This window comes from Coloeus monedula (genome assembly GCF_965178545.1).
Source record: "Coloeus monedula genome assembly, chromosome: 6".
Lineage (NCBI taxonomy): Eukaryota > Metazoa > Chordata > Aves > Passeriformes > Corvidae > Coloeus > Coloeus monedula.
Window position 1 is genome coordinate 59,372,595 of NC_138786.1, and position 21,742 is coordinate 59,394,336.

The 21,742-nt window shown below is 40.4% G+C and overlaps 1 protein-coding gene across 2 annotated transcripts in view; it reads right to left on the reverse strand.

Annotated features, from left to right (window-relative positions):
- MNAT1 (MNAT1 component of CDK activating kinase) overlaps positions 1-21,742 on the reverse strand; it is a 117,906-nt gene that overhangs the window by 55,291 nt on the left and 40,873 nt on the right. For both annotated transcript variants that reach the window (XR_014226547.1, XM_082284488.1), the window contains exons 4-6: positions 18,103-18,206; positions 13,945-14,085; positions 8,505-8,630 (exon numbers count right to left, since the gene is read on the reverse strand). Coding sequence is in view for 1 of the 2 variants with exons in the window: in XM_082284488.1 (XP_082140614.1) it covers positions 8,505-8,630; positions 13,945-14,085; positions 18,103-18,206 (371 nt within the window). In the remaining variant the exon portion in view is untranslated. The remainder of the gene's footprint in view (positions 1-8,504; positions 8,631-13,944; positions 14,086-18,102; positions 18,207-21,742) is intronic.

Sequence of the window (21,742 nt, forward strand, 5' to 3'; positions counted from 1 at the left end):
GTGGTTCAATAACTTTGCACCGTTCATTTAGCACAAATACTAATATTTAACATTTATGATGTTTGCAACTCTTGGCCAAAGTATAGCATCAAAAGAGCATGCATGCACTGAATTGTATCTTGTTAAAAAGAACAGCAGCACTGAAAAAAGTTATATTGGAACAATCTATAAATGTGTTTACATTATATGAATGATTTGCTGTTCCTTCACAAGGCATGTAGGAAGTCAGCACTTCTCAAATGTGTAAAGTATTTCCATGTGCTTAAAGCACGATCTTTCTAAAACAAACAATGATTGAGGAATTTTTTATTATTCTTTATTTCCCTGCCAGCTGTTTTTTTGGACTCTCAGCCACCTTCTTTCTTTCAGTCAGATCCCTCCTTATTGCTCACAGTAACACCTACTCAAGCAAAGGTATATTCAGAGCTGTAAGACTCAGAACCAGGAGGATCTCAGGCTGATTTAAATGGCATTTTCCTTAGATCACTCTACAACATGTCTTTGTACTATCTTAGCTAGTGGCAGGTCTGGCTGCTGCTTGGGATGGAATTCGGGAATCCCACATTAGAGCCTGACACCCATTCCTGCTGTTCTGCCCCAGTGCCTGCTCCCACACAGGCAAGGAAACAAATGACAACCTGGCTGAACTCTTCCAGCAGCCTTCTCCCTATGAGCTTTTTCACGGGACCAGAACATGCTGCATGCACAGAGACATCCTCTGAAAACTGATGGTGAAGAGTCAGGCAAGCAAATTAGCTCCTGGGCAACTCCAAAAATCCAATAGGACATTAAAAATCACAAACAAAACAAAAATAAAAACCAAACCAACCCAAACAAAAAAACCACAACAAACAAACAACCCCCCCCCCCCCCAAAAAAACCCAAAAAAAACCAAAAAAAAAACCCAAACAAAAGAGAGAGAATTAGAAAACCTCCTAACCCTAAGAACAGCTTCATTCCAAAAAGTGACAGCTAAAGCATAGATCTGCTCCACTGCTGGCCACAGACACCTTAACTAACAAGCACATTGGTCATGCCATTCACTCCTGTACAATTGTACAATTAACACTGTTGGCACTATTTCATTTACTGAAGTCCAGTCATTACAGCTGTGCAAACTTACAGGCTAATTTGCATTTATACTAATATGTGTACATAAACATGTGCCGCTTTAGCCATGGAAAGGAGTCTTAAAGCAAATGAACAAATATATTTTAACAGAGTAGTATCAGAGAGCCCAACCATAAAATAGAATCAAGTCAAGCAGTTCTGATTATGTCTGTCCACCAAACAGCTTAATTTCAACTACAGCATATTTCCTAAGGCATTCCAAACTAAAATCCTGCAGAGGGCTATGGGGAGACATAGCACTGCATTTTCAAAATCCAGTCTCCTTTTTCAAGGCCATTGCTGTGTAAATGAAGGGAGGGGAAATAAACTGTCATTTACTTTGCCTTTTTTCCTCCAGAAACATTTCTTACCAACATAAGGAATAAAATTCATTAAGTCAACATCATATGCTGAATGTTTATGCACTTTGATATAACAGTAATAACTTAGCAAGGCCAGAACCCAATTAATGTTTTAGACTTCAGCCCATGAGCTGGAGTGCACAGGAAGCATTCTGATGATAGATCACTTAAATAACGTTTATCTGGCATACACTTCAAAACCAGAGTTCAGAAACTCAAAGCACAGTTCGGCATGTATGTGCTTGACTCTTAACAAAACATCTTTATTTAAACAGAGGGCTAGAGATTTAGTATGACAAATGTATTTACTACTGCTAATCATTCTCCATCATGCTACTTGGAAGTTGCAGTCATATTGTATTTATAAACCCGTGAGATTTAAGGGAGCAGTAGGTGAATCACAGGACTGTGGATCACTTTTTAAATCCAGCATGTTAGTCCTAACCTGAGTTATATCATCCAGCATATTTGGTGTGCCTCAGTTTATGTATTTGAATTCTGTATCCACTTATTGTCAGAGATGGTGGAGATAAAGCAGCAACAATTTCTTTTTCCTTTCTTCTTTTCAGAAATAGCATCCTTCTTAGCAAATCAATGCTCATTGTTAAAAACAAGACACTGTTACTGATGACAAAAATTCAATGCTGAAGCAATATGCAATATACACTCTGACCAGCAATCAGGAAATGGTGCTTAGCAACTGCAAAATCCCACTTGTCCCAGGGCTATGTGCACCCCCTGTGAATCTCCACTCCAGAGAAGCTGCTTGGCAGGAAGGCTGCATCCCTGAGCACCTTCATCCAGAGACCAGGTGGAAAGTGCTGTGACTCCCCTGACTGGGGCATTTGGGTTTCCTCTGGAAAGGGACTCTGCTTCATGGCACTGACACCAAGCCCAGGGCGTCTGAGCTGGGACACAGCTACAACACACAAGCACAGAGACAGAGAACACTCATTGCCACTGGAAATTTTACCTTTACATGCATGTTCTCTAAACAAATATGTCTGTTCCAAAAGGATCTATATGCCTAAACACACTAGTTACTCTTGAAAACAAGTGTCGTGATTTTGCTGTGATTCTAAACTACCAAGAGCTGTAAAGAGGGAAATAATCCATTCAGCTGTAAAAGAGAAATGTGCGTGGTATGAGCCAAACGAAGATTAAAAACAAAATACCAATTAAACTCAAACTGGCATTCATCTCAAAGAAATCAATTCCATCTGAAGAGTTTCAGTCTGAAGACAGACCAGCTGAGCTAACAGTGAAGGAAGCCTTGATTGATTTATTTTTTAACTTCAGGCAAAAACTAAAAGCACTCAAAAAAACCCCACCACAACCCCCACACACACTAAAACACACTGCACCAAAACCAACAAACCAACCAACCAAACCAGAGCAGTAAGAATTGGCAAAGTAAGCCCCCCTCAGGAGCTGCAGAATAGTTGTAGCCTAAACCACAGTGTGACATGCACCTCACTTACCTCAGAGTACCTGGCATATGTCTAAGCAACTTTGAAGGACCACAATTGATTAAAAAGGTATTTTGACAGACTTTTTGGAGTTTGAACAGGATTTTGGATAATTGCTCCATGAGCTATAAAAGAAACAGACTGAAAAACAGGAGCAGCCGCTGAGCAGTTGTTTGCACAGGAAGCAATATTGCAGGAAAAGGCAATAATAAAGAACAGTTAATTTGCCCTGAGTTGATGAGGTCAATGTTTTAAAAGAAATAGCTCCACATAACGTAAAATAAGAACGTTATTTCCCATCAGAATAATACTGCAAGCGTAACACTGCACAAAAATCTCTTCCCTAACACTTGTTATGTGCAGCTTAGTGGTAACACACATTCCTGAGGTGTCCTAGACATCCTGTGTCTGACAGAAATCCATTCCTCTGAAATACTGGTTCTACAACTGCTCCCTCCTGCAAGCTCTGGCTGCTCCAGGCTGCACACTGCTCTCCCCAACATCAAGCTACTAATATCCTGAAACTGCAAGAACTGGAATAAATCTGGGCAATATTCAGAGCCACAAAGTTATATTTAACACCGCTGCTGTGATTTGGACAGGGAAACAGTAGCTGGAGCAGATATTTCACTCTTAATTCACTGCCATTCAGGGGTGCTGTTGACAGGAGATGGAGTCCCGCTCAGCGGAAGAGCCACAGGTTAGGAATTTAGTAGGGCTGGATCCTATTCCTCCTTCCTCCTGCTCTGCTGTCTAATCCTGGGTGAGAACATCCCCTCTGGGCACCTGGTTCCCCTCCCTCTCTGACACATCTATTTAAACTGCAAATTCATTGGGGTAGGGACCATCTTGGTAATGACAAAGCATGTACAGCACTCTGCACTAATAGTTCTATTAATAAATATTCCCACTGCTATTAAGTAATAAAACAAAAATGATGATAAGAATTGGAAGGTCAATGATGCATTACATTAATTCTGAGGTATTTGGGTATAAAATGCAAGATGGTAAACTTCCAAGCAGGAGCAGGCCAGGGGACACCTATGCTGTTTTCCCACATTTTTGGGCAATCCAATTAGCGGTAATGGAGTTTTTAACTACATGAGATTACTCCAAGAATACCATCACTAGAGGCTAAGTGTCCTGGGAGGCTGGGGGAAGGGAGAAAAGAAACATTATAGAACTGGAAGGAACAGAAAAGGGACAAGCACAGAGCCTGAAATGTGCTGGAGATGGCATGAGCCAGTGTAAGGCACCCAGATTTTCTACAAACATAGAAATAGCCGGGCCACAGACTCAAAGGTTCCATGTTCCCACTTCAATGAATTACAGAAGAATTAAATACATTCACACTTCTATGCATTTCTAACCACAATGCTGAGGTAAAGCACAGACCTAGAAAAGCCTTCTACAGTTCCATAAACATCAGAGACATAAGAAGGAAACTAAGTTCATGTAACATAATTAATTCCTGTTGCATTTGCAAACTGCCATTTGTCTGCAATACATATGGGCATCTCTTTTGCACCTTAAAATGAGTTTCACATTAAAGCTACCTCACAACCAGAAATGGTCATTACATTCACCAAGAAACAGAAGAATGGTTCTCTTGCCAGACCTTAGATTTGTTTTGCACCCCCTGAAATTTCCAGCCCTAGAAATGCTGGAAACATTTCTGACATCATTAACTTCTGACAAACTTTGCTCTTTTAGACAGCTACTAAAGTGTGAAGTACCACAACTGACAAGAAATAGCATTTTAGCACTACTGCAACAGTTAGGATTGCTACAGTTTCTTTTGTAGTTTTACACTGATTTGAGTAAGACTGTTTGAAATATTCAGCTGTGCTGAAAGTATGTTTCTTAATATGACGAGCATGATTAGGAGAAAACCCTGCAGCACTGTCTCCCCCCACTCACAGAGGTAAATCAGACTGATTGATTTGGAACATAAGCTTTGTGAACAGAGGTAGAACTTACTGAAAAAGGTAAAGGTAAAGAGCAGGCTACACAGAAAAAACTGCTTCCACTTGAAAGGAGGAAAAAAAAAGGAATTTCACAAAAGGAAAAGTGAAGGAGACGCTGTCCCCATGAACTAATTGTCTGTCTCATGCTATAGGGGATGCTCTTGCTTAGCTTACAAGTGAAAGACATTCCCTCCTGCCTCTGCAAGCACAGGAACTCACAGCACTAATACGACACCTTAAATGAGCCCACTTCCTTGAGCATTGCCCAGGAGACTAGAATGGACATGCTCCTAACTCAGACACTGAGAAACATGTCTGATTAGCAGTCAGGCAGAAGAACATCTCTGACCACAGCCTTCCCAGGAAAAACACTCATGTTCAAGCTGAAAAAACCCAGTGGACTGCCACAACTGCCTTTGTGTAAACACCAGCTCCGGATCAGCCAGCACCTCAGATAGCTCTATCTGGCTTCCCTTCTTCTGAAACAAAATTAGAGGAAAACACCCATCAGAATAGGTCAGTGGCCAAACTATTAGGAAAAAATAAAAGCACAGGGGAAGGACATACACAGTGATTCATTAAATGTGCACTGCTAAGCCTCTGACAGTGAGCACAAACCAGATTTTCACAGAAATATACTGAATTTACAGAACTGTTGTGCCAGAGCATTAATTAGAATTGTATTTCTTGAGAAATTCTCAGTACTCCCTTAGAGTTGCCCCCACCAATAGGACTGATGTGAACCCCATGGTTCAGAGAGGAACAAAGCCAAAGCAGCCACAAACAGCACAACAAAAGCTCCACCCACTTCATGTGTACACCTACGCAAAACGAGTGGACTGAGCATCTCAGGTTCTTAGAAAAACACTCAGCCTGGAAAACAAGCATGTCCTAAGGTGAGTGCCAGTGGGAATTCACCTCACACTGTCACTAGAACGTGCCTTCATACATGATGTGCAATGAGCAGAACTGCTTTCCACAAAATCAACTCTGCTCCAAGCCCAGCAATTTGCATTTGACTACAGTAACTTCTCAAGATGCACCCCAGTGCTAATCTGAAAACATCAAGAATTTGAGATTTCGTTGCTTTCCAGAGCCAATTTTAACAGTGAGGCCAATTAAACAGCAGAACATTATGTGAACTTCAGGTCTTATTCATTCCTTCAGTTCCTATTTAGATGATATTTGTTTAACTAAGGTTACTGATCTTGATACATTTAATGCTGCACTGCTCAGATTTGGCATGTTCTGTGCTAAGGAGGTATTTAATAAATTGAGTCATACCTTGACCTTCTCCTAAACCAGAGGCAGAATGCAGCACACAAAGCAATTCTGCCTTTGAATGGACTTTGCTGGCTCCTCTTTGCATTCTTCCTGATTTTTGCACTCAAAATGCAGCCAGCAGAACTCTCCAGTATACAACTCTTCCCAATATTGCATTCAGGAGAAGTCCTTTCCTATTTATTGCTGGATTATTCACATACCCAAGGCTCCCACAGACGCTGTGGCTGAGAGTCAAACTGTTTTACCTGCTTAGCTAAACTTCCAAATCCTCTTCCCAGAGCCTGTTCTTTACTCTTCTATTTCTGATTTTGCATTTAGCCATATTAAAACACATTTCATTCAAATGAGGCCAGCTTGTCACAGCGGCCCTGTAAACTGCCAATTTGCACGTCATCCACAGAAATTCAACATCTGCTTCTAAGCATTGAGCTGCCTCCTAGCAGAACACCCACAGAAACATTCCCAGGCTGTGGGACCAACTTCTTCAAAAATTACAAGTTAGACAGTTCATTCATTTCTTGTGCAGAGTATCAATATTGTTATTATTGTGTGATATAATTTCCATACATTTTTTAGAATAATGTCATGTAATAACGAAATCAAGCACCCTGTAAAGAAAATAAGGAAACAGTCATCTTTCTAAACAAAATCTGTAATTTTATTGGTGTAAAATTCTTGATGCAATCCATTTTCTATAAACAGTAGACACTAACTTCAAATGCTCCTATCCTTAAGTTTATTTTTAAAAAACATTAACAGAAATAAGAACAGTTAAATTGTTCCTTTTCAATTTAGGACTAGGATCAGTCAGGGTGAGGCATTTTTTGTCTCCTGGGATTGAACAAATTAAATTATTTATCTATTCACATTTTCACTGAAAATAGATTTTCACATGAACACTGATGAATTAGCAATTAGTTATCTGGCATATCCTCTATTATTCCAAACATTAAGATTTAAATGTCATGCTGCTGGATATCTCTTCATCCAAGTCTTTCTCCATTCCTGGATAAAGTTTACTTAGGGCTGCAGATCTCAAATGTCCACTACCACATACTGCATTTAATATTCATTTTCAAGCGAATTAGAAAATACTTCCACTGTCCTCATCACATAACATAAGCTTATCTTCTTCCTTTTCCCACAGAAAGGCCACAGCTTTAAGAAATTCTGACAATACATTTTAACAGCAAGAAAAAGTACAGGCATTCAGAGTATTTTTTACAGGCATTTTCTGTCCACTGGCTTTTCTACACAGACAGAAAATCCCTCACAAAGCATATCAATCTGCTCTAGACTCTTATATTTTAAAAGAAATAGGAAGAAAATCATTTTACACCACAGGAAAACAATCCACACACCTTTGCAAAAACTGACACTGCTTTTGGAAAAATAAGCTGCAAAGGCTTCTACACGGTGAACACTTTGACAGATAATGAACACGGCACAAATATTCATGGCAAAAATAAATCAATTACTGATAGGAAACTAGTCTGATGCACAGGCTTTTGCTTTGCTGACTTCTTGGTTTGTTGAGGAGAATAAAGGGTGTTGGTTATTTTCAAGACATTCAGTTTACCACTATCAATTGTAAAATATAAAGTCTAAAAAAAGTACAGAGATTTAAAACAATACAAACCAGAAAACCAGTAAGGTGCAAACAAGACCAGTCACTTATGCTCCCACCCCCAGCTTTACATTTATGTACACAGGCTGATGTGTACTTGTCCCATGTCACGACACAGAACAGGAATGCTGAGAGAGCTTCAGCAGCCACCCTAACAGTGACACATCTGCAAAAATACTTGTTGCTTCCTAGAGCCAAATAACAATGAAATACAATGAATAAATACAAATAAATAACAATGAAAACAGAGCCCTTAACCTTGGCATCGTTTTCTAGATTGTCAGTCCAGTACTCACAGGTTACTCCAGTGTGCAAAGTAAATCTGAAGGAAGTGCAGACGATTCTTGACCTTCCAAAATTTCAGCTTCCAGAATTAGTACACAAATTAACAAAATAATTCAAGGACACCACAACTTCACAGGGAGAGAGGTATAGCTTGTTTTTTGACAACTACATAATGAAAACATCGCATATATTTGTGATGACCCTTCTGGGTGGGTCATCACAATATTCCAGCTAGCAGAATGATAAAATTCTTCGATTAATTCCTAATTACTTCTTTAATTAGAAGAGAACAGTATTTCCTGTAACATGCAACTCAGGTTTAAATGACCTCTTAATTTCATATGAGGAAATCCTTGATCTTCTGAAAGGCATTAAAAAAAAACAAGCAAGCAAATCTTACCATTTTGATGCCAGTGGAAAACGTGACTGGTTTGACAGGTTTGGGTTTTTCCAGCTGCATTTCTAGCTGAGTAGATCTGTCCTTATGCTGAGCTAAGAGCAGAGAGGCAGGAAGATCAGAGCTCTCCTGTAAACATAGGAGGAACAAACTTGAGTCCTAAACCAAAACAAATATTAATTAACACTGCATATTCTTCAAAACTGCAAGCTGTGACTACAAGGCCATTGCTAGGAGAACAGCAGAATGCCAAGAATCCTCTCCCTAAGAAAGAGTTTACAGAAAATGATCATTTTCAGTAATAAGAAAAAGCTGCAGCAACCCCATAAATCAGAGTAACCTGCAAACAACCATTTTTATAGAATTCACATTAAAGACAATATAACAGGCTCCTTATTCCAACTGGCCAATGCAACTGTATTTATTAAAATAAAAAAAAAATTAGAACTTAATCAGAGAAGGAATAATACTGAGTAGTATAACTTGGATCAGATGTTTATCTAAGACACATTCTTTCTACCAATGAACTCAGACCAGTTTGAAATTGTTTCCCATTAGATTTCACCTGAGGCCGTTTGGAAATGATCCTTGCTCTGCTCTGCACAATGGCACTATTGTAAGTGCAACCAACAGCATATTTATTTTCTCCTTCAGCAACTTATTTTTAGGGAAGCCAGCCAATTTTTAAAAATATATGTATAAAGTAGTAAAATGAATAGTTAAGCAAATGAATTACTTAAACTCTCAGGACAGAATGATTATTAACATACATATATGTAAGTGCATTCTTGAGAGAGTCACGAAATTATTGGCCAAGTAATTTTCTAAGAGACTAATGCGACTATCTACGTGCACACAGAAATGCTTGAGAATTCCTGGCTAGAATTACCATGAAGTTGAGAGCAGGGAAGAAGTTCAGACAGATTCTTCCAGAACTGCTCTAGCATGGTATTTTATTCCTAAGGCCCTCACACATCACATTTACTTCTATTTCAAAGAACCAAGCAAATACTGAACTATGAACCATATTTGTTACTCACAAAACCAAACAGATTTTATGAACAGGACTGTGATTTTTTAATTATTCAGTTCAAGGTAGGAAGCTGGATGTTTCTAATGCCACGAGATGCCTTGCTGTTTTCATGGTACCTGAAGAAATCTTCTGAAGTGATCATGAAGAACAGTCACGTTGTACACTGACTTTTCACATCACTCTCCAGTCTTTTTTCCTCTCTATATTATATTACACTGCCTTTGTCTTACCACTAGAATGCAAGTTAAAAGCAGAAAAATCTGACATGACAAGACCTGGTCCAGAAGCACAAATACAACAACTAAGGCACAGGCTCCTACTTGCATTTCTGTGATTAACTAGGAGGAGGGGAGGGAAGATGCTGAAAACCTAAATTGTGGAGACATCTAATTTCTGCACAACTGGGAGAAATTTTGGACCACAAATGCACTAGTTTAGAGCCTGCTTCTCTCAAGTGTTATACATCTCTAACCACCATGCAACAGCATGTGCTGCCAGCTGTCAGCAGAGGTTAAGGATGTTGAATTCTTTCAATCACCAGGTTTAACATGTTGGGGGAGAAGGGAAGAGTGGAAAGCGTTCTCTTGTTCATTTCATCCTTCATATTCCTTAAACTCTCACTGCATTTTGAATGGAGTGACTCAAGGAAGCCAACTTTTAACCAACTTCTCCAGAGTTCACACAATGACCAGTAACCAGATTACACAACTGTGGGAAACCCACACTGTGCCAGCAAGGCACCACATCCTGATTGTTTCTCCTTTTGAATATGCACAGGGCCCTTCTGTTAACTATTAACACACGTGGAAGTTCCAACCCTGTGTTTATCCATACCAGCAATTTTCTGTATGGGAAAACAAACTATCTACACTATGAACAAAGCTGGTTATACACAACAATTTCTGAAAGATTTGTCTCAAAACCCTTGAGGTTCTGGATATGTGGATAAAAGTGTGGATATGACATCTTTAACACATTTGCCTGACTCCAAGCTATGCCACAGCCCAGGGAAAACCTGCTCCTCTGCCATGTGCTGCAATCTCAGTGTGCTCATGCCTGGGAAGTATGGGCTGTTGAAGAGGAGAGTGCAAGTCCCATAACACACAAGGTATCTAAGAGATCATCTTAGAATCCTCTGTATACACACAGGAGAGTTTGTACAGCACATAAAGAAAGTGCTTTAATATTTTACTCAGCCTGGATTATCCAAGACTACCGAAGGTTTAAAAAAAAAAAAAAAAAAAAAAAAAAACACTCATGTAACTCTTCCAGTGATACATGAAGTGCATTTGAGTCTGCAAGTCTAAATTACGACAGGGTATTGTGTAATAATAAAGTGAGAGGTTTTATTGTAAAACAGGTGACCTACAATGAAAGTAACATAGAAATTGCCTAATTTAGTACTGGGAGGCAAAAAGGACCAGACTGTTTTTCCAGTGGCCAGCAGAGCCTGGGTCTGCCCCGATGCCTTGCTCACCTCCCCAGCACTTCACACTGGCCTTCCCCTCCCTGTTCCCAGCCAAGGAGGGGTTCATGGAGCCTTGGCCCCAGGCCCAGTCCTTTCTGCACGAGCCCCTGCACTCCCCAGGCTGGCCAGAAACCAGGGCCCACTGCACAACATTTTAAATACCAAACATTTCTGTGCCTCTGGACTATCTAAATTTTCAGCTCTTTGAAGATGGCACAGTATTCTCAAACACTTTTGTACACAACTGAGACCTTTACCCCATATGAAACCACCACAAGTAACACATATAACGACTCAGAGCACCACGATGGTGAGGGAAGGGGCACCTCTCCCATGAGGAAAGGCTGAGAGCATTAGGATTGTTCAGCCTGGAAAAGCAAAGGGTTTGGGGTAACGTCATTGTGGCCTTCCAGTATCTGGAGGGAGCTGACAAAAGATGGGGAGAGACTATTTACAACAGCCTGGAGTGACAGGACAAGGGCAAGAGGGCAGGTTTAGCTTACACATTGAAAGAAATTCTTTACTGAGGGTGGTGAGGTCCGGGCACAGGTTGCCCAGAGAAGCTGTGGATGCCCCAACAAGGTGAGGGTTCAAGGCCAGGCTGGATGGGGCTCTGAGCAATCTGCTCTAGTGGAAGTTTTCCCTCCCCATGGCAGGGGGTTGGAACTGGATGGTCTTCAAGGATCCTTCCAACACAAGCATTTCTATGACTCTGTGAGATTTGTAGCTTCTTAAGATTTCAGCACCAAAGATAAAATTCATTTCTTGATAAGGAAAATACCTGACATCTCTACTTGTACAACACAAAAACTGTGTCTTAGATTATTTCTTGCTACCCAGTGGCAGGGGCAAACTTGGAAAAAAAAAAAAAATTACCATGATCCAGTAGGTCTGGGGTGTAGGTTGACCACATCAGGTCCAAAGAAGATTCAAAACCAAGGTAAGCTTCCCACCTTCCTCTGCTCTCACTCTGCAGAGTCAGTGGTGAAACCAGTGGTATCTCTGTAGCCAGAAATTAATCCTTTTTGGTTTAGCACAGAACCAGCAACCATAGATATAAGATTGGGTTTTTTAAGTTAATTCTTTACACTGCTACTGCTTATGCTTGGCTTTTGCTGCATTTCTCATTTAAGTTTTAGTTATGATCAGTTTCATTTTCAGATTTGCAGCACAGCATTAGAGGGATTTCAGAGACCATAGGAAATGTTTATTTGTTTAACAACCGCTGGTTTTCCAGAGACTTTGTAAGTCATTACACAAACACTTCAGTGCTGGTTTTATAAATCTTAGAAATATTACAAAGCAAGTTTTGGCTCAAACTTAAGTTGACACTGCCCCTTCAGAAACAGAGACACAACTTGAAACTGTCCAGTTTCCTCCCTCAGCCTTTAAAAATCACCTTTATGTTGTTTTTAGAATATTAAGATATGTTTTAATAGCAATACATATGCAATCACAGTTGAAACTACCTATTTTAGTCATGTTTAAGGGTTATTTATAACTATACTTTCTGCAAGCCATCTGGTGAAGGTTTCCAATAAAACCAATTGCTGTGTTAAAAAAAAAATAATAAAACAACCAAACACACATCACCACTGGTCTGTAGTCAGTTAGGAGTGTGTTTTAGAACAGGGTTTAAAAAGTCAGAAACTAAAAATCCATATTCTGAGAAATTAAATTCATATTCATAGTGGAGTTTTTATTAATTGATCCATTGTTCCTAACAGTGTGGACTGTAAACATATTTACCTTTAAAGTGAAAATAGATTGCTGGATGTAAAGATACAGGCTTGGGGGTTTTCTAAAGAATCTTTCTGCTCATCTTTGCTTTTGTCTACAAAAAGAAAACCAATGACAGGTTGCCAGGAATCCTGGCTTGGAGAAAGGCATCTCTTCAGGAGGTCCTGAATCTCCTAAATTACACTTAGATGCTCTATCCATGTCAGTGCCCTCTGCACTGGCTCCAAGAGGAACTCTACTTTTTCAGGAAAAGTAGAAAAGCATCTGTATCTTGAATAAGAGCTGAGACTACAAGCAGGAATTAACACTGTATTAGTGTGAGATGCATTGATCTAAGAGAGAAAATATGATTTAGATATGCCAAGCAGCTTTAACCTCACTGACACTGCTGAACACGTGTGCATATGCATACATACTTCTTTTCTCTGATTTCCTTCAAGGTTACACACAGACTGTGTGTACACAGACTGTGCTCATGGGTGTTAAACCTGTGAATGTGTGTGTATGCATGTCTGTACTCACACTCATATTGAAAAAATTTAGATGTGAATCTTGTTTAAGTGAGACATTGAGTTTCTCTATGCCCACACATTACTGTATTTCAGATGCAGAATCAGTAAATTAACCAAGATTACCACAACTTCCAGGAGTATTCTGAGTTTTCCTCCATTTGTCTATACAAATTTCACTCACTTCAAAAGGAGCAACTTGTACCAGAGAAGTTGCAGTAAGAGAACATGACACACTCAAGGCAAGAAAACTTTTCATTGTAGCAGTTTTTGAATACAAAGGGACCACCAATCATTTAGGTGCTCTGACTGAGAAAGGGCTGACCAGTGCTTGGATAACTCATGAGGTTACTGTCCCCTGCTCTCCACCATCTCCACTGCAGAGGTGGCTGAGTCAAGAAGCAGCTCCTGATGAACATTTTGCTTACACACCAGACTATCAGCCACGACTCAGAACTGCATAACAAGCCACCAGTGGTAGATTAAGTCTACAAATCCCAGAAGCACTCTTCACCCACTCCTTAGCTCACCAAAACCAAAGTGGTTTGCAACACTGCAATAAATAACAGGTGAGAGAATGGAAACACAAAACATGTGAAACAGGGACAGATGTGTTAACTCCACACCATTAGCAGTGATAGAGATGAATGTCAATGCTACTGAGCATTCAAAGCCTCTGGTTTTGTTACTCACCAGATCATCCAGGAGTGCCTGTTTATTCTTCCTTTTTATCATCTGTTGTAGCTGTTCTTCCTTCTGCATGAACAGTCGTCTTTGTTCGCTTTCCTGCCGCTCCACCTCCAGAGCCTCCTCCAGCTCTTCCTGCTCCCGCGTCTGAAAGGGAAATCAGAAATCAGCTCACAGCCACCCCCCAGCTCCACTGCCCACCAAGGGACCCAGGGCAGGCCATGCAAGAAAAGCAGCCAAATTCTACCTTTTCAAGCAGAATTTTAAGATGATTATGGATGATTATTCTACCTCCTTATTGTCCAGTGTGAAGTTAAAATTTCGAACTTGCTGCAGTCTGGATCTGACTCCTTAAATGTTAGAGAATGGGTTTTCCCTACACTTTCACTCTAAAGGAAGCCTCTCTGGGCTCCCACACATCCTAAAACTCAATGATGTAAGTAGGGTTAACAAAAATATAATCCCACAAAACTATTACTGATTGTTCCATTCATCAGCTGCATCTTTTTGCAAAGCACACCCTGTGCTTATCAATGGTGTAGAAGAAAAAGAAGAAATTACAAAAATGTAACTATTAATAGAGAAGCCTAGAAGTCTAAGCATGAATTGTGAAAATGTCACATTTTCAGAAAATAAGGAATTTTTCCTATAACCTGGGCTGCAGTCATGTGACATGAGACGAAAAAGAAAGATTACTAGTACAAAATGACAAGTTTTTGTTACAGATCTATCTCTTGGCAAGCCTTTTTTTAACCTGTAAACTATTAAGTAATCTGTACCTGAAAATCACAGTGAAAGAATAAAAAAACCAGAAGAGGGCTCAGAGATAGGGGAAACTAAGAGGATTAAACAATTTAATAAAGAAGAGGGATCAAAAGAATGTCAGTTGGGTTGCAAGAAGGTATAAGGAGAAACATACAGGAAACATCTTCCAAATCTTCTCCATCAAAAATACTAGAGCAAAGGGAGATGCAGTAAAAATGGCAAGATAATTAAAATTTTATAAACTTAAATGGATGATTTATTGATGAAAGCAGTTTCAGCAAAACATCATAGGGGGAAGACACTGACCTCTTCTCTGTGGTACCCAGTGACAGGACCCAAGGGAATAGCCTGACATTGTGTCAGGGGAGGTTTAGGCTGGATATCAGGAAAAGGTTTCTTCACCCAGAGGGTGGTTGGCACTGGAACAGGCTCCCCAGGGCAGTGATCACAGCCCCAAGCCTGACAGGGCTCAAGGAGTTTTTGGACAAAAACTGCTCTCTGGCACAGGGTGTGACTCTTGGGAATGGTGCAGTGCAGGGCCAGGAGCTGGACTCAATAATCCTTGTGGGTCCCTTCCAACTCAGTTTATTCTGTGATCGAGGCCAAGAGCACAGTAAAGTTTGTTCTAATCATAAAACTGTATCACAAAGCCCAGCTACCTGATATAAGCCAGAATATGTAAAAAATATCCTTCTACCAGACAGATCAAGCCAGTGGGTTCCAGTGAGGCTCAGCTACACCCTGGATGCAAGAGCTGGATCACCTCACAGATCTCACCACCTGCCACCGAGCCGACAGAAGCTGCTTCCATTTTGTAACTGGTGAAAAGCTGGTCACCAACCAACAACCACCTGGAACTGGGCTCTTTTTGCATTTAATGAAAGGAAAAAAATAAACAAGAAAATCCCCAAACTGCTAACTGAGATTATGTCTGAGAATTAAGGGATTTAGTTAGTTCGGTCAACAGAACTGAAGAGCTCAGGGTTTTTGAGACATTCCAAGGCTCTTCCACATTTATCTCTAAAGACTGCCTGGAATTTGCACAGAAACAGAAGAAAACTTGTAGGGAAGTGCTGACAGACCTAGTCTGAAGAAACAGCCCAGAAAACTTATAGTCAGAAATAAGTAAACTGATAAACAAACCTAAACCAGAGCAGACTACAGGAAAATGGAAGAATAATCATGTGTCAGATCAAATTCTTTAGAGGAAGACCAAAGAGAACAGTAAAACAGAAAAGATGAGTTCAACAGGCAGCAAAAGTTGTGTCCAGACTAAAGATAATCTAAACACAGTCCTAATATGTGAAGGAAAAGATGATGACAGTGAAGCTTGGAGTAAACTCAAGCCTACAAGTGAAGAAGTAAGAAGAAAGTAAAATAATGTTTCACCACATTCAGGAAAGGATAATCAAGAAAACATGCACATTCCCATCACAAAATTCAGACAAAACTATTTCAAGACTTCACAAAGCAGCAAGTGAAATCAAACATCTAGTGATAAAGTAGGAGGCAACAAGTTACCCTGTGACTGGAGAACTGCAAATACTTAAGGGAGAAACACTGGAAAAGTTGTAGTCCACTCAGGGTGCAAAGTTTTATAAATAAGAAGTGTATATAAATATCTACATATAAAAAACACTTTATAATTACAAGAACACCAAGATCTTCATGCTTTTTTCCTGAACTGAAAGAGAAGAACAGTCTTAGGTAGAATGTATTTCCAGCAGAGATGGGAAAACAGAGTTCCTTTATGAGAGGCATTAAGATCTCTGCATTCAATTCTGGCCCCTTCTGCTTGCCAAACATGAATTCAAACTGGAGCAGGCAAAGGGTAACAAAAACAACAAGAGGGACAGAAAATATCTGTATCCCTCAGAAGCAACCGATTACAGAGGACAGAAAAATTTAAGTCAAGAATGTAGGGACAACGACTGGCCATAAGAAGTTTAGGCAAGAAAGTAGGACACCTTTCTACCATGGATGGAGTAAAGACATTCCAAAACTTGCTAAGAAGAGCTAGAGAGGAAAAGCACCCTTTCAGCTTTTAGGAGAGGGGTAAATTTATAGGCAAGATCATGCAGCTTTTGTAATAACCACTGTGTAAAGTCTATTATTATGTTTCAATTGTTGAAAAAGAAATTATGAATGTTTCAAATGTTAAAAAAGAAAAAAAAAAGAAATTTCTCCAGCTCTCCAGTGAGTGTGGATTCCCACAGGCTTGCCCAGCTTCCAGCAGCCAGCCTCCAGCACAGCAGGACTGCAGAGCACAGCAAACAGAAGTCCTGGGGGCTTGAGTGGGTACAGGGTATTACAGAGCTGCTTGACAGGATCACACAGACCCTGCACAGGCTGTCAGAGTCACTTCCTTGAAGGGAAGGTGGGCTGCAGGCAGAGCACGCTGTTCTCACCGTGACCCCAGAGGCTGCAACTCCATTGTAAAATAAGACATGTAGCCAAAGCTTTGGCAGGTCTCTTCAAGCTCTGAAGCAGAGGATATTGCACAGTGTCAGAGACAGGATAACAGATCAGAGATGGACCCCTAGGGAAATTTCCTTGCCTTTAAAAGGAAGAGGTTCAAACAAACATTTTTCAGATTCCAATCTCCTTCTGTGAAATCCTAGAGCTAAAGAAATCACTCAGAGTTTTGCCACAGACTTCAGGGGAGTGAGGATTTCACCCCTACTGATTTGAAAGCAAGTCCTTAGTGCAACTGCATTAAAACACAAAACCTTGTCATGTCACACTCTGGGCAGACATTTTCCTTCAAGAACTGATAACAATGTGTATTTTTATGCTGAAAAAATATTTACCAGATTAAACTTTTCCTACAGGAATAGACGCATGCAAGTTTATTTTTAAAGAACAAAATGATATGTGAGACATAATTTAATGAATGAATCTTCAAAGAGCCCTGTGTTTTGCATATATATCATATATACAATACCCCTGATGTTACTGTTATCAGCTCTTGAACAAAAGTTTTAATGTTTGTTTCAACATCTTTCATTTTGAATTTTGCATAAAGCAGGCCTGTGCTTTGTCTCAATTTTACAACTCTCTCCTGGGAGCTTCATAATGTCTGAGTCTGGATTCCTTTTTTCCTTCAGATGAGAAAGGAACGATTGTCCTGGTGTAGGAACAAACTTCATCTCTCCTGGATATTGTCCAACGACACTGCCAGCAAGCATGCCATGGTGATGTATTAGACACAGGCTCTACTGCCTGCCCCTCTCTTCAAGCCCTTCCCAAAACAAAGCATAACTACATTTCAACTATCAACCTCAATATTTAAATACAAAGAAATCTGCACAGTGCTTTCAGCTTTGAATTGTTTTAAGAAAGTACTCCACAAATCTTTAACAAACGAATAAAAATTGTAGGGGAGAGAAGTTAACTAACCAGTTTTAACTTATTCTTCTGAATGACTTCTTTGTTATCCTTTTGATACAGCTCCATTTTCTTTTTGGTGTTCTCCAAGTCCACATTGTTGGTCAAGTTAAATACTGCACAAATATTATAAAGAGAGAAAGCAAAAGTATTAGGCCAGCATGCATGCCCATGACAAAGAAACACTATTCTTACACTCTCCATCCCTTCTAGCCAGATATAAACATTGCAGTAACAGAACTTATTTAAACAAGCCCTATAAAGACAGAGACAATCTGCTAAGTCACTGCACTTCAACGAAAGCCAGCAGAGTTTCTGTAGGTTTACACATCTGTAGGAGATTAAAATTTGAATCTTGCATCCCATTTTGTGACACTGGTAATGATACACATGAATAATCACCATACTATTCATAAAACATTGACCTTTTCAAGTAGCAGTTATAGCTAAGAACACAGTGATTCCTGTAAAATTAAATTAGTCCAAACACATGCACATTAAGACAAGGTTAGAAATTATTAAGTCATTCCATTTCACAGGGAATATCTAATGCACAAAGACTACAGTGACTGTTTGAATTCTCAGGTACACAAAAAAAATTCACATTGCTTGATGACTTAAAAGGCACCAATGTACAATTACCTTCATTATGAGGAATCTGCAGATGCTTGCAGATTAATAGGTCATCTGACATTCTTTTGATGTCTCTCAATGGTAACAGGCTATATCTCATGTAATTATGAGCAAGCAGGGTCGGCCAGCAAGCTCCACAGTTTAGCACAACATTCCCAATTATCTACACATGGCACAGACGATATCTCAAGAAATTGAACAGTTTCTATAATCAACAGCTTGAAAGATGTAGATGGTTTGGATGATTAGTAATTTGATGCAATGCCTGAGCCCTTCACCTCTAGGTCACTGGTTCACTTGTGGGTCAAGTGAATTCCAGCTGAACGCCGTTATCACTGGGAAGTCACTTGGTGATCCCTGTCCAGAGTGGATGCTGGGCTCACGCCCGTGGCCTTAAAGCTACTGAACAGTGCCAGCACACAGCACTCAAAGCCTCCAAGAGCTCTGTCATGTGGCTACAAGAGCAGTGGAGAAGTTTGTGCTGCCATTGATAAATCCTTCACAAGAAACAACCGTGCAGTGACTGTGCTACATCAGACCCTGTGGAAGGGAAGGAAGTTCTTGTGAAAACACCAGCATGGGACTTGGGAGATTTTGGTTCGCTTCCCTCTTCCCAGGCTTTTAGGCAACCAGGGCCAAACTAACCCTGGGCACAGGCACCACTGCCAAGTCATTTGTACCAGTGAGGCTGCTAGGGAGGAACAGAAGGAAGCAGCATGAAGTCTGTTGTTACTCATCAGGATAACACATATCTCAGTTTGGGGAAGATCCTATCCCTTCTTTCATCATCTCCACAGGTAACACAGGTGAAACGAGCATTTAGGAGGGTTCTAGGCAAACCAAACCAAGAGTAGCCCAGACTGGCAAACCAGGTGAGAGCAGAGAAGGAAACATCAAGAGATCAAAGCCAGGAGCAAATGGAGATAAGAAGAAACGGGAAGGTCCAAAATGGTAGAGTAGTGGGATGCAGCTCAGTTCTACGAGCCCAGCTCACCACCGACAAGAGAGGCATTCCTGCTCTTATGCTTCTCTCCCCAGGCACAGGCCTCACCCTTTCCCCTGCTCTGACTCCAGAACTCCCCTGGATGCTTTGCAGTGTCAACAGAAATCCTCCAGTAACCTGAACTGGCTCAACACAGGGGTCAGGCAAGTACCAGAGAGGGGACCAGGGAAGTAATTAAAGTGTACAGATGGGAATAGGAATATTCTCTTTCCAGGAGTATCAAACCACCACCTCATTTTACTGTTATTAAAAATTTCCAATTTCTTCAAATTGCAACAAAAAAGGGCTCAGCAAAATACAGCTGAAAAACTTCCTAACCTTAAGTTAAAAACCCAAATTGCTGTATTTATTTTTCCCCTTTTCTAAATAATAAGCAATACCAAGAGGACTGACATTTCAATTCAGCCTGGCTCCTGAATCAGCTGAACTCTTCCAGCCCCACCCCAGCATCCTCAGTTCAGAGGGAAGATCTAAGATGGAGGCTGAGTTTGTGCTTTAAGAATTTCAGAATCAACACCTGAGTTGAATATTGGAACTTTGCTACTGTTCCTGGGCAGATTGCTGGGCCTCTGCACTGGAGATCTCCCACTGGCAAGAACCACAAGGGGAATAAAGGTTCCTTCCTCCTATACACCACCTGCTGTATCTCTATACTATAGCTACAGCCAGCACTTCTCCCTGTGGTCTTGATCTCATCCCAGATGGAACCTCTGGGCACTGCCATAACCCAAACAAGCCATTCAAAGTTCAGCTCCTTGGTTTTTGGAAGCAAGCTACCTATTCCAAATGTTTTGGGGCTTTTTCCCTCTCCAAAAGGCGTAACATTTTCCTATTTCATATTGTGATTTTCTGGTCACAGCAACCTCTCCTTAATAAAGCACATTATTTTACCCTAATGTTTAGTAATTTAATGGAGATCTGACCTCCATATTTCCAGCCTACAGTTGCCCACTTACAAGAAGTTTTAATATTTGAGTATTAGGGGAGAGAAGTAGTGTCATGTGAAAATGCTGGCATATAACCAGACCAGGGCTCTGCAACGACAGCAGCTGCATGGGAATGTAAGCACTTCCTACAACTTAAATCCACACAGCAGCTCTCTAAACTCTTCAATGACGACACAAGAAAGAAATAGCATATGAGCCATGCTGTGCTAGCAGGATGCCCAGATGCCACCTTCAGGTGCAGGAGGAGATGCCAAATTGCCTTTAAGCTCCTGAACATCGTGAATATTTCTCTAAAAATAAATCCAGGAATAAGCTGGTGATCTCTGTTTTGCAACTATTGCTGCTGGAAACCTTCAGGGTTTGGGTTTTTAACTTCTTTCTCAGTTATCTTTAATAGGTTCAACTAGTCAAAATTTGGCCCGTAAAACAAGAAGCTTAAGATTTAAAACTCATACTGGGGAAAAGCAAACATGTTTTAAACACATGCAGATGCCTACCTTTATTAAGAACTACTTACAAAAGTGTATTTTGGTACTTCATAGGAAGTAACATTTCTATCTAAAAAAATCTATTTCTGCATCAATGTTTGAGAAATTTTTAGCAGCCACCTGCACAGTCACCCTAACAGCCCACTGCTCTGCTCATGGCAAGGTGGAAGTCCCTTGTTTTCCTGCTGTGGCTGGAACCAAACCACAGCTACAACCCCCTCAGCAGTCAGATCTGCTCACACCACGCTGACCCTGCTCTGTCCATCTTATTCTGCTTTGTCACTCAAGGTTATTGTAGGACACCAGCAATCAGAGACTCAAACTTCAGCACCCTCAAAGGCCAGAGCAAATGTGTCCCAGAGAAAACTGATACATAGTCATTGATGAGGAACACTGTTCCGGTCCTAAGCATCTCCTCCTCAACACTGAGTTATCCACATTTCAAGAGTGGAAACACTTAAGAGCTAAATTTAGTTGTAAGAGTGGAAACAGTGTCAAAAAAGTGTATAAAAAAAAGTAAAACTGTGGAAAGCGTAACAGTGTAACCTGGATCTCTTACAGCAACAGTGTCAACAGCTGCC